General features: G+C 59.7%; 1 protein-coding gene across 3 annotated transcripts in view; it reads right to left on the minus strand.

Annotated features, from left to right (window-relative positions):
• ADGRD1 (adhesion G protein-coupled receptor D1) overlaps nt 1–13,438 on the minus strand; it is a 117,559-nt gene that overhangs the window by 5,526 nt on the left and 98,595 nt on the right. For 2 of the 3 annotated variants that reach the window (XM_070066276.1, XM_070066275.1), the window contains 3 exons: nt 8,844–8,910; nt 6,709–6,775; nt 2,673–2,764 (listed from right to left, as the gene is read on the minus strand). In XM_070066276.1, coding sequence (XP_069922377.1) covers nt 2,673–2,764; nt 6,709–6,775; nt 8,844–8,910 — 226 coding nt within the window. Of the gene's footprint in view, nt 1–2,672; nt 2,765–5,862; nt 6,129–6,708; nt 6,776–8,843; nt 8,911–13,438 lie in introns of those variants that run through there. The other variant, XM_070066277.1, reaches the window with a different exon arrangement.

Here is a 13,438-nt window from a genome sequence, read left to right on the forward strand (position 1 = left end):
TCTGGGGCTGCTCTCACTGGCTGCAGTCTCCCTAGGACAGCGGGTCAGGTTGCTTCCTGGTCCCTGTGCCTGCAAAGTGATATGTGACTCAGGCTGCCCCATCAGAGCCAGCCTCGGGGTGCTGGGTTGGTCAGTGTCCCACAAGACGGCCGGCCATTTCCTCCCTCCGGGGCCTCCCCAGCTGCCCTGCTGGGACTTGGCTGGTGATTCTGTGAGCTCTTCTCTCCCTCCCAACCTCCCAAGACAGGTTTTCTGCTACAGCAGGGGATGTGGGAGCTGTGTGGGGGCCAGAGAACAGCCCTAGAGGGAGGCCCTGAGTGGGAAGGGGCCGGGCAGCCCGCCTGGGTCATAGGAGGCAGCTCTGCAGGCTGGCTGTGGCTGCCACATGGCGCTGTTTCTGGTCCCTGCCGCTTTCCTTGGGTGCCAGGAGCCGGCACACGCAGGGCTCACTGGGCCGACCACCAAGTCCAATCTATGGTAATGCCGGGTGGAAGTCCAGGCAGGTGCTACCGGGGACAGAACCAATGAGCCCAGCAGCCTGGGGACAACTTGAATCAGAAGTTCAGGGAACCAAGGGTCCACGGAGCCCTGGGCACAACTTGAATCAGAAGTTCAGGGAACCAAGGGTCCACAGAGCCCTGGGCACGACTTGAATCAGAAGTTCAGGGTCCACAGAGCCCTGGGACAACTTGAATCAGAAGCAACTCCAGAACACTGGCTGCGAAGACGAGCCAGGCCAGGCTGCTGAGTTCAAACCACTTACAACGCACTCTGTCCAGCTGACTTGTGAAATAGCTGGGCTTTCCATGGTGTGGCCTTCTGCACTGAGCACCAGAGAAAGGTGTAGAGACAAATGGGGGCCTTGGTGCCCAGCTCAGCAACTGCCTCGTGGCTCAGTTCACCCCCTCGTGTACAGTGGTGGCTGCACATTCTAAGGCCAGGACTCAATCCCATCATCTCTGCATCCAGCGCCAGGACCGCTCTCAGGAGGGATCACCAAGGGAGCAGATGTGCACAGGAACAAAGGGACGAACGTGGGAAAAGCTGCTCACAGGGCCCGGCGCCTCCTGGGAGGAGCTGGGACCCGGCCAGAGGAGCCTCCCCGACAGACACCCAGGACCAGGCGCTGGCAGCTCCTGGCAGCGAATCCTGGTGAAAGCCAGGCCAGTTCCAGCGCCTCAGCCCCCAGGAGGCCCCGGCCAGCACGCTCCGCAGTGTTCCTAAGTGAGGATAAACACCTGTCTCCCAGAAACGCAATCCCGTGCGTTAGTAACCACAGCCTTAGATCCTGGAGAGACAGGATGTGGAAGGAATGGTCCCTGAGCCACAGGTATCCCACGTGCTGCAGCTCCCACTCTGCCGCCAGGCCCGGGCAGGTGTCACGTGCAGATCGGGGGAAAGTGTCCACAGGATTGGACCTGGCCGCTGAGAGGAAGGTGAGGACCCACAGCGTACACAGCAGAGAGCCTCCCCGGGAGGGCGGTGGTGCCTGGCTGTCACCTGCAGACTCGGCCCCCAGCAGCTGCCGAGACGGTGCCCTGGGCTTTGGTGGGGCAGCAGGAGGAGCAGCGGGTCGGCCTGTCAGTGGTAGGCCTGGGACTGCACAGCTGTGCCCCTGGGGCAGGGGCTCAGGAGGGAGAGCCTGCACTAGGGACCATGGCTGGCCTTGCGTGCCAGGGCTGAGTGCGGAGGGGCGGGACCCCTGGTGGCCAGGCAGCCTCACAGGGTGGCACTTCTCCACTGATCCCTGAAGCACATTCTCTGCATGGACGTGGTCCCTAAGGACTCCAGAGGCTGAGAACGCCCTGGAGGGCCGGAGGGCCTGTCAAGTTAATCTACAGTGTTTGGAAATCGTTGTGGGATAATTATCTCATCGATTTGCTGCTGGCATATTTACTGTTTTTGCTTTCAGATTAGGACAGATAGACTGTAGCTCAAGTAACTTAGAGACGGCGAGTGCTGTCGCTCTCCGAGCCCCTGCATCCCTGAGCGGAGACCCCACCCCACCTCCGAGGATAGGGGGTGTGCACTGCACCCAGAGCCAGGTGGACTTGGAGACTCTGGTCCCGAGTCCTCACAGGCGAAGCCCTCTGCACCTTGACTGGTTTGGGCAGGAAGCCCCCAGGGCAGCAGGTGCTAGGGGTGGGGGCCCTGCAGACACACGGCACTGGGGCGGGGTGGGGTCCTCCCAGAGCGCCATCCCGGACAGTGGAGCGCACTGAGCCCGTCGGGCAGCTCTGGAGAAGCCGCCTTCACATGGCAGCCCTGTGGGGTGGGTCCCTTGTTCGTGCGCATTCTGCAGGGGAGGGAAGCGTGGCACTGAGACTTAGGTCACTGGTGAGGGCCCAGTGGCTGTTGGGACAGGAGCAGGACTGGCCCAGGCTGTTGGGCTCGAGAATCTTCACTTTGGCCCCTGCCCGCTGCCTCCCAGGAGAACATCTGGCAACCTTGGTCCTTTGGGTGCGCAGCCCTGAGGTGACGTGAGGCCTTGTCCTGGGACAGTGGGACTGAAATGGGGTTAAGTGGGGAGGAGAAGCCAGGGCTGCCTCCAGAGGTCGTGAGGACACTGAGAGAGTCGGGATTTTGGTGACGCCATGGGAGGCGCATGTCCCCCCACCCCTGCAGCCCTCTGGCGAAGGCTGCAGCAGCGCTGACAGCGGGTATCGGCTTACTTGAAGGCACTGGGGTCTCCGTGTATCTTGTAGTTGTCGGCGCTGATCTGCGAGATGACCCTGGTCACCGCGATGAGGATGCCGATGTTGACCTGCACACGGGGGACAGCAGCAGAGGAGTGAGGGGGCGGGGCTGCCCTGCCCAACATTGCAGGTCACCCGGCTGCTGCCCAAGCCCACCTCTGCCCACCCCCTGGCCAGGACTCCTAGGCAAGCAGGTGACGCCACTGGGACAAGTCTGACCCGTCCACAAACCACGTGCCAGGCTTGCCCTGAGAGTAGAAGACAACAGGGAGCACCTGGTCCTCTGAGCACGCAGAGGCATGAGGGAGACAGACTGTCAGCATCACCCACTGTGCACGGCCCTGGGCCCAAGCCCTCAGACCTCAGCCCCTGTGTGAGGATCAGAGAACAGCGGCAGCCACAGAGAAGACTGGTTGTTGGTGGAGGTGGAGTCGTGCTCGTGTGGCCCGGCCCATGGCTGTGATCCAGAAACCATAGCAGCAGGGACTCTGGGTCCTTGCTGGAAGGCTCCCCTTGGAACCCGTGGGGCTGAGAGGGCCTGGGGGGGCGGGCTCCTGGCCAACACTGCGATAGCACCTGACCCCTTTCCAGCATCCTGAATAGGAGCGGGTCAGGCAGGCACAGCGAGGTTAACAGCCCTCCCACCCCCATTTCCTTCTGTTGTGGAGTCCACTGCTGGTCACGTCTGTGCCTGGAGGTGCCCCGCTCAGTCACGTGCAGCCAGTGAGGAGTCAGGCACCAGCACATGCTCTCCCTCCGGGCCTGCTGGCGAGGCTGCCGTCCCCACATCAGCCTTGGTGCCCAGCCAGCCTGGCTGCAGTGAAGGCCCTGCCCCTGCCACTCAGAGATCTGTATTCAAGGGCTTTCCAAAGAGCCTCCATGGAGACTGTCCGCTGGGGTCCTTGAGGCCCCCTCTGTACCCGACCTGGCCAGCACTTCCTCTCCTCCCCAGCTCCTAACTTTGCTAATCCATCAGACACAAACAGGATAATGGATGCCTCAGGCACTGCTCCTTGTCCCGAGTGGCCCACTGCAGCAGCGAAGGCTTGGCTGGGGTTTTCCTTTCCGGGCCTCGCTTTGCCTGCCTTAAGCAGCCCAGCACCTGCCAGCTCAGATGGCCGCATCTGCCCCCACCTTGTTATCTTCATTTCCTCATCTGTCAGACAAGGTCAAGGGAAGAGCAAAGAGAGACCAGACACTGCCTCTACCTTCTGCCACCACTGGCGCGTGGCTACAGTGACAGGAAAGCCTCCATCAGCCATGGCAGGGGGAGCCCAGGGGACGGGGCCTGGCCCTCCCATGAGGGTCCAAGCCCTCCAACCTGGGCAGTGCTGACAGCGGGGTCACTAACTCAGCTGTGGCTTCCAGGAGTGCAGATTCTGGTTCCAGTTGATTGTAGGCGTCCACCTGCAGGGGGCGCTTCTCCCGTGGCAGCTGCTGTGTCAGTGGAGGGGAGGGGCGAGTCAAAGTGCCATGGCCCTTGCAGGTCTGAAGTTCAGGAGTGTCGAGGGAGCATGGAGCGCCGTTCGGGTTGTGTGCTTTGCTTCCCTGCTGGTTCTGAACTGCTTCTGGGAACAATTCCCCCGCGGCTCCCTCGTTTAGGCGGCTTCCCAGGCCCTGCTGCACCGCGCGTCAGTGCCTGTCTGCGTCACGGCGGGAGCTCGTAGCCTCTCTTCCTCCCTGGCAGAAGCTGGAGTCTCGTTTGCAAGGACGGACCGAGGATGCAGCAGGCTGGAGAGCCGGCAGCAGACGGCAGGCGTGGGGCTGCCGCCCTGTCCATCCTGCCGAACGCTGTGTGCGTGGAGCACAGACAGGAACTGCTCCTGTGCCAAGACCAGCAAAGGCGGCCCACGCGCGGGCTCACACGCGGCCTCCATCTGTTGAAAGCCTGGGCCCGCAGGAAACGGCTGGATGATGCCATTGGAGGGAGTTGGAACAGGAAGTTGAGAAATAGATAGGGCAATCCCATTTCACATACGCATGCACACATGCACACATGCACACATACGTGCAGGTGTACACACATGCGTGTTTATATCGAGAAATACATATGGATATATACTAACATATCTTTAAGCTCAAGTTTTTGAACCGTGAGCATTAGTGATTCAAAAATGAAATTTTAAAGTTATAAATTAAAGGGAAGTAGCAAGCTGACTTCCTAGAACATGTCAGCAGGGCCTTGGGATCAGGAGGAAGGGAAATGTCACTCAAGGGTTCCAGTGGTCAGGGAGGGGCCCGGACCGGGAGGCAGCCCTGGTCCCCCAGGAGTGGGTAGGCGTCCCCGGGGAGCTCGTCCCTCCCACGCAGTAGTCCAAATGAGCCCAGGGGCCCTGGCACTCAGCAGCCCGGGCGTGCTCAGCTTCTCATGGCTGTTAATGGTCCTTTCCCGACCTCTCAGCCGCCAAGCCCCACAAGCTGCCTTCCCAGACTTCTCCAGTGGAGCCACGTGCAAAGCCTTTGGGGTCCTTTGTTCTTTCTTGGCCGCCGGATCAAAGAGCCGTGTGAAGTGTTTCCATAGCAGTCAAGCCGGTCATGTTGTTAGTGTTAGGATTCATCCCCACTCCTGTGTCTGCACCGGTTTTCCCAGGTCTTGGATCTTCCCCCTCCCTCCTCCAGCCATGGTCTGTGTGCTTTCATCCCCTTCTGATCAGGATAATCACATCTGCTGTGTCCTCCAGAGAGGCACTGCGCTCACCGTGACCTTGATCCCGCACCAGTGCAAGGACAGAGCAGCAGCTGCCAGTGCAGGAGCAAAACAAGCAGGCCTGGCCCCTCGCGCCGCTCCACGCATCCCCATTCCTGGCTGGCCGTGGGGCGCGATGTCTTCCTACAAAGTAGCGTGGTCCTGGGGGGTGAGGCGTGTCTCGCGAGTATCACGGGGATTTCGTCAACAGCACCTCCTTGTTAAACATGAACAAGCCACTGGTGGCAGACTGCAGACAACGCACAGGCTGCACTTCAGAAGGAAAATAATTGCAGTGCCCAGGACAGGCAGTGAAATGGCGAAGAAAGTCAAAGTGACGACCTTGGGGGCGAGATCATGGTGCCCTGTGCCAGGCAGGAGGGAGGGACGCTGGCTGTGGGGCTCCAGCGTTCCAGCTGCACTCCGCTCCCCCACACATCAGGGTCACCTGGGTGTTCAGCAGAAGTTACTCGGGGTGGCGCTGTGGTGCAGTGGGCACAGCGCTTCACCACTCTCATGGGGTGTGAGATGCCCCCCACAACGGCCCAGGACAGTCTTGGCTGAAAGGCCCTCCTGGTACTAGGGAGAAACATCACCAACTGTGCTCATGACGGGGACGCCGAGGACAGGAGCCCCTCTGCCCCTCGGCCACTCAGCCCTGGGTGAATTCCTCCGTGGTGCTGACACGAGCAGAGACGATCATACAATGGAAGCACTGCTGGCCCGGGCTCACCATCCTCCACTTCCTGCCAAGCACATAGCCCCTCACTTGCTGCCAACTTCTAGTGAGCCCCTCCTCCCCACTCCCAGTCCACGTGGTTTGGGGGAGAGAGTAGATCTTTAACTCTGGACCCAGGGTGAAAGCCACCCAAGCTGGCCAATCAGAACATTCCTTCTCTCTGGCCATGTGAGGACTAGCCAATCAGAGAATTTCTCTCCTCTGGCCACCTGGAGGCTGGCCAGTCAGAGCACTCCTCCCCGAGACGGGTCCATGGTGGGCAGAAATCTAGGTCTGCTCTGCCCATCAGAAATGAGACTCGATTCCGAGGCTCATGGGAAATGTTAGAACCCAACGAGCCAAGGCACGTTCCTGACCCAGGAGCCTGGGGACCACCTTCACGGGGTCTCCTGTCACCACAGGAGTCCTGGCCATTGCGTGTAGGAAACCCAGGACCCCTCCTGGGCATTAAGAAAACGAGGCTGGGAGTCCCCCGCAGTACGGGACAGGAGACCCCTAGGTCATGGGGAGCCCTGTGTCATCACACAGCCCCTCTGCCCTCTCTCCACCCTGCCGCCCAGCTTGGTGCCCGTGGGCAGGGAACCTACCACAATGACCAGCAGGGCAGGAGCCACGAAGGCCCAGATGGCACCGCTCCCCAGCGACAGCCAGCAGCTGTGGATAGAGGCAGAGCCATTACTGTATAGCCGGTCCTCCTGCCCCGGCTGCTGGCCCTGTGCCAGCCACGGCGTCACCCGGGGAACACGCCTGACCACATCCTCAAGCTCCGCACAAATCCCTCATCCACGATCATCTCCGTCTCCCTGTCGGCGAGGATTCTCCAGGATTGCCCACGGTCTGCCACCTGTGGGGATTCTGGCCCAAATCTCAGGCTGGTTCCATTTCGTTATGGAAAACAACTCCGCCTTTGCACGTCTGACCCTTTCAGAACATCTCAAAACACTGGCCTGGCCGGCAGTTCTCAGGGATCTGAGTCCCGAGCTCCCCGCCCCACCACGAGGCAGCCGACCACACCGTGCCACAGCCAGCACTCACCACTCCCACCCTGCCGTGCCTGAACCCGGGGATGAGGCCCCAGCAGATCCCAGTGACAGCTCTGACGCCCGGCAAGCAGGGTGCAGCCTGAAGATGCGAAATGCCTTTGGCCTCCGACTGTGACCCCCGCATCTCAGGAGAGCCAGCACCTTCGCCGACTGCTTCCTGGAGCAGGTGGCCCCGGCAAGAGCCCAGAGTTCCCCAGGATGTGCCACTGCCGTCGCCTTTGCCTGGGCACCGGGCAAGTAGAGTCGGGTGTGGCCAGGCACATGGCACAGTCCTCACTGCCGCGGGACACAGATGCTTACATGGGGCTCCCTTGGAGCGTGTCTGCCCCAGGCCGCATCAGCCCCCGCAGCAGGTGCATCGTCTCTTCATCCCATGATGCCCCCTGAACGAGGTGCGGTGTGCCCGCCTCTGGTCCCACGGATGAGGAACCGAAACACGGCAAGGTCAGGAAAGCTGCATGACCATGCACAGGCGCCTTGCCTCTGTGCCTCCAGTCCTACCCTGAGACCTCTTGGACCTGGAGACACGCGACGCCCCAGACAGGCGCCAGCGCCTCAGGAGGCTCCTGCACCTGTGGTGCCCAGGGCAGGCCGAGGAGCGGCCTCCCGAGTGCGGAGGCCCCGTGGGAAGGGCGAGCGCCCCAGGGGTCTGAACGGCCCCTGCAAAGCTGCCACAGCCCCCTCGAGAGGGCACGGTTGCGTGGAGGAGTGGGTGAGGGGCTCCCCAGCCCGTCCTGCCCAGAAACCAGGAGCGCTTCCCGACCTCGGCTGGGCGGCCTGGCGCTCGCTCGGCAGAGGCTTCCTGAGGCGGAGACGCGGCCCGCAGGCGGCCGGCACCCGCAGGCTCCAGCTGGCTCCGACACAATGCACAGCGCTGAGACGCTGCTGAGAGGAGCACTCTGCCTTCATTAAGGCCGACTTCCAGAAGCCGGGCAGGCGATGGGCTGCGCAGTCGTCCTGGGGCAGCACAGCACGGGCTTGGCAGTCCGCGGGGAAGCACCCTCAGTGAGGGCCCCCCTCCTGTCCCCTCCCGGCTGCCCCAGCCTGGCTGACGACGGTCCCAGCTTCCCCAGGACAGCGGAGCGAAAGCCCCTGTCCTTGAGAGGGCGGCAAGCCTGTTCCCGAGCCACAGCGCCAGCCCAGCCGCGGCCCCACCAGCTGCGTGTTCAGTGTGGCGGCTCGGGCCTCGGGCGCTACGAGTTCCGGTCTTCTGGCGCTCAAGCAGCGGAGACTTCGGCCCGCCTGCCTGGGATACGCCTGACCGTGCTTCCTCCCACCTTCTACACCCACTCGCCTACCGTGTGCTGCCCGTGTGCTGCCTGCCCCAAGGAAAGACTAGAGTCACAAATCGGGGCTCCGTGGGTGACAAGGACTCCGTGTCTGGGAGTATCACGTCGGTGAAGACTTCTAACAAGAAACATGTGCTGGCTGCTGCACCCTTCCTGGGGTTCCCGGCTCCGAGGGTGGAGGACGCCCAGAGCAAGGCTGGCGTCGGCTCCTGCTCCCCCTACCCCAGGCTTTTCCTCTGCCAGCGCCTAGGGAAAGCCGGCCCTGCACGGCACCCTCACCCCTGGGCAACGAGAACAAAAGATCCAAGGCCATGGGGTCCCTCACTGTGAGCGTTCCCCACAGGAGGCCCGCCAATCGCCGGGGATGCCCAGAGCGCACGCGTCACTCACTTGTTACTCGTCCCGTAACCGTCCATGGCAGACGACACGGAGATGACACAGATCAGAAGAGGAAACCCTGTGGAAGGCCAGAGAGCACTGGATTACTTCCTTTCAAATGTGAATTCATTTCATACCGGGTAGATGGACGGATGAACAGACGGGCGGAGAGCTGTGTGTGAAGTGCTGGTGGCAGGGGACAGCCACTGTCCCCGAGGAACTAGGGAGCAGATATGCCCGTGTGCACCCGCATGCACACACATTCTAGACCCGGAGGTACGGAATCCTTGTTGGAAAGGAACACTGGCAGGGCACGTGGCCGTGCAGGGACGGAGTGAAGCTGAGCTCCATCTGTCTGGACCAGCAGTTCCCAGCCAGGGCTCAGCTGGCCCCACAGAAGGCGTGGCAATGGCTGAAGGCGATTTTGCTGTCATAACAATGGCGTGTGCCATTGGCAGGAGTAGTAGAGGCCAGAGATCTGTGCCTGGCCCGAGAGTCGGCTGTGTCGGTTGAGAAACCCCACCTGAGCGCTGTAGGGGAAGGCAGGAGGGAGCTGGAATGGGGGAGGGGTGCCGGGCAGGCCTGGGTGACTGTCCTGTGCTGGGTCCACAGGACCTGGTGTGTGAGCCCTTGACGCCTTGGGGGAGCCGAGGTGCCCTCACAGCCGGAAGGGGCACCAGCGTTCACGGACCTGTCCTGTGGGCCTGGGTGGCCTGGCAGGAACTGGAGGTGCCCTGAGGGGTGGATTTCCCCTGTGGCCATGGAGGCCGCAGCTGTGAGCCGGGGGCTGTATCCTGCTTCCCCAATCCTGGCCAAGGCAGAGGTTGGTGGGATTATTGCCCAAGGTCCAAAGGGAGCTGGGGGTTCTCCATCTGCTTTCAAACCCACAGTTTCTCACAGGACTCCGTACAGAAGGCTGGCACCCACATCACCCCGTGTCCAGCAGAGGCTGAGCCAGGGCAGTGCACTGTCTGCCTTCTTAGAGACGGGCAGCAGGCGTCATGGAGACTGGTGAGCAGGTGGGAGAGCGGGGGTGTGGGCAGCACTACCTGACCTGCCCGAATGCTCGCCTCCCTGAAGCAAACATGCAGCCCAGATGAAGGCGGGGCCCGCACGCACTGCAGTCCGACCCCCCGAGAGTGGGAGCTCACAGCCGAAGTGCAGGTGCAATGGAGAAAGACGCTGCACTTTGACGGCTGCACCTTCCGAGTCTGCGCTGGGGGACGCCTGTCTGCAGGGCTGATGACAAACTCAAGCGCTCACGGTGGAGCCCTTGCGAGGACTCCGTGGGCGCGAGGCGACGGCGCCCAGCCCTTCCTCCGCACCTGATCCCCGGTGGGTGTGGGTGCGGCAGCCAACGCACCTCAAGGAGAGCCACTGAGTTCCCCCCACAGCACAGTTCCCGCATCTCTGAAACACAAGTGCTGGGGCTGGAGCCGGGCCAGGGTGCAGCCCGCAGGGACTCTCCCCGCGGTGTGGCCTCGCCTCCAGCAACGCTAATTAACAGCTGGGGCAGAGTGCGCCCGCTGCCTGCACGCTGTCTCTACTTAGGCTCATGGCCAACTCCAGCGCCGTCAGAACGAAGGACACAGCCCACGGGCGGCTGGCGAAACTAATTAGGAAGAGCTGACAGGAAGACGGATGGAGGCTGCCCAGCACTCTGGGGCAGGGAGCTCCTAGAAGGGGCTGTGTTGGCGCCAGACACCATGCAGTTTCAGCCGACCTTGTCCATCAGGAAGACGGACTTAGGGTGCCCAAGCCACCGCAGTTTTCAAAGGAGCTTAGTAAGCTCATGTAAGAAACCCGATTTAAAAATACTGGCAAATTCATTTTCTCCTGCAACATTGTGCAGATCAAATAAGACGTCCTCTGGGCTAGACTGGAATGGATCATGACATGCACACATGCATACACGCTCACACACACGCATGTCTACACACATGTTCATGCTGACACACATGCACTTGCATGTTCACACACCTTCATACACACACGTACTCACATGCTCACACACCCTCAGTCATACACATGTGCTCACACAATGCTCACATACATACATGCCTTCATACACACGTGCTCACACATGTTCACACACATACATGCCTTCATGCACGTGCTCACACACATGCTCACATGCATGCATGCCTTCATATGCACACGTGTTCACACTGACCTGCACTTGCCTGTTTATACCCATGCATACACACATGCTGACCCACATGCACTCATACACACATGCTGACACATATGTATATGCACATGCTGACATGAGCACTCATGCTCATACACACATGTCTTCATACACACACAAACACACATGCCCTCAGTCACACGCACACACATGCATGCCTTCCCACACACATGCTCACACATGTGCACTCACACATCATCCCCTGCCCCGGGCAGTCCCACTGGCCAGGCTCCCCTCACTCTGGGGACGGCCTCCACACTTATCACCCATTCCCGTGTGTGCTGTAAACTGCATGGCCCTGTCCAGAGGAAACTGGATCCTGTGTCATCCTCCGAGTCCCTTAAGTGACGTTGGAAATCACAGGGAGGAGATGCCGTCTTCTCCAGGGGGCAGGCAGGAGGGAAGGACCCTGCACTGGAGTCAGGTGCGCTGTGGGGTGGGCGCCAGGGATCCCAGCCCAGGGCTGTGAGGGCAGGAGGTGGAGGCCCTCGTGGAGAGCTGGCATGCTGGGGACACAGGGCATCTGTGGCAAGCACAGGGGTTCCCGGCATGGCCGGCAGCCATGCAGTGAGGGCTGCCCACATCCCCTCCACTCCCTCTGGGGGGTTGTGAGGGCACCTGATTTACTTCCACTTAATCCTCCAGTAAATTGTATTTGCAGAGATAAACATGCTTATAGGCCCCATGCGTCATGAGGGCTGCAGAAACCAAACCCTAATGCCTGCTGGTGTTACACAGTTGTGAACTTGGCCCAGCACTGGCAGGACGCAGGGTCTCCTCACCAGAATGAGCCCCACGGATTGGCACGTCAGTGGGAGGGGCCTGGGGGAGTAGTGGCATGAGCTGCTCCAGACTCACACCCTAGTGAGACAACAAGTGTGAAAAATTAATTTGGGAAACATTTTTGAATCTGCAAGTGTTCTTGAGGGAATACAGAAAATTCAGTAAAACTCAAGAAAGCCTACTAAATTTCGGTCAGATCTGTGTCACCTGAGCCAAACCTACTTCCCTGCACCTGCTGCCAGGCAGTGTGGAGGACACAGGGCTCCTGTGCCCCAGCTCCTGGTCCAGGGCACCGTGTCTCCCCGCGTCTCTCAGCCCCTTTACTCTACTTGTGGAGATTCCATTCCAGGGAAAAGCAGCTGAAATCGCCCTTCCTCCACCCAGCTGCGTCTCCCAGGTGTGCAGGGTCCGCCCACGTGTGGCAGGCCTTGCTGCCAGGCCTCACTGCCCTCCCTGCGGGTGACTCAAGGGGCAGGATCCACTGGGCGAGACGAGCTCTGGAGACGCAGTGCCCTCTCCTGGGCACGGTGCCTGGTGGGGGAGGTGGCTTGTCCTTCCACAAGAGTGCCCCGTGCCCGGCTCTGCAGCCGCATCTCTGGGACTCTTCCCAGGGGAAATGTTATGGAATATAAAATGGTAAGTCTTCAGCAATATGAGAAACACAAAGAAACCAGAAAGCGTAACCTACACGGGTGAGAAGGCAGACAACAGAAACTGCCTGTGACAAGGCCCAGATGTCGGGTGAAACGGGAGGAGACTTCAAAGCAGCCGTTATCAATATCTTCAAAAAACAATGCAGCTCTCCTTCAGGAAGCACAGGAGCACAGAGACAGTGTCTCGTCACATAGAGAATGGCAACAAGGAGATAGAAATTTCAAAAAAGAAAAAACAAGAACCAAATAGAAATTCTAGAGTTGAAAAGCACAATAACTGGCATGAAAAATTCACTAGAAGGATTCAACAACACGGCCAAGCTGGTGGAATGTGGATCACTGAAATTGAAGGCAGATGAATAGAGATTACGGGATTCGGAGAGTAGAAAAAGGAGTGAGGAAAAATCATTAGAGCCTCAGAGAAATCCGGAACGCCGTCTAACCCACCAGTGTGTGTGTGTGTGTGTGAGTATAAGAATGAGAGGAGAGAAAGGAAAGAGATTAAAAATATTTGAGGGGCTGATGCTGTGGCACAGCGGGTTAAAGCCCTGGCATCCCATATGGGCTCTGGTTCTAGTCCTGGCTGCTCCTCTCCCAATCCATCTCTCTGCTGTGGCCTGGGAAAGCAGTAGAAGATGGCCCAAGTCCTTGGGCCCCTGTACCTGCGTGGGAGACCTGGAAGAAGCTCCTGGCTCCTGGCTTCAGATCGGCACAGCACCAGGTGTTGCAGCCGATTGGGGAGTGAACCAGCAGATGGAAGACCTCTCTCTCTGTCTGCCTCTACCTCTCTCTGTAACTCTGTCTTTCAAATAAATAAAATAAATCTTTAAAAGATTTTTAAGAAATAATGGCTGAAAATTCCCGACATGTGGTGAAAAGCCCCATGAGTTCCATATAGGATGAATGTGAAGAGACACCACCCAGACACAGCAGAGTGAAAATACCGAAAGAGACAAGGAAAATCTTGAAAGAATCAAGAG

The sequence above is a fragment of the Oryctolagus cuniculus genome, chromosome 21 (assembly GCF_964237555.1).
Source record: "Oryctolagus cuniculus chromosome 21, mOryCun1.1, whole genome shotgun sequence".
NCBI lineage: Eukaryota > Metazoa > Chordata > Mammalia > Lagomorpha > Leporidae > Oryctolagus > Oryctolagus cuniculus.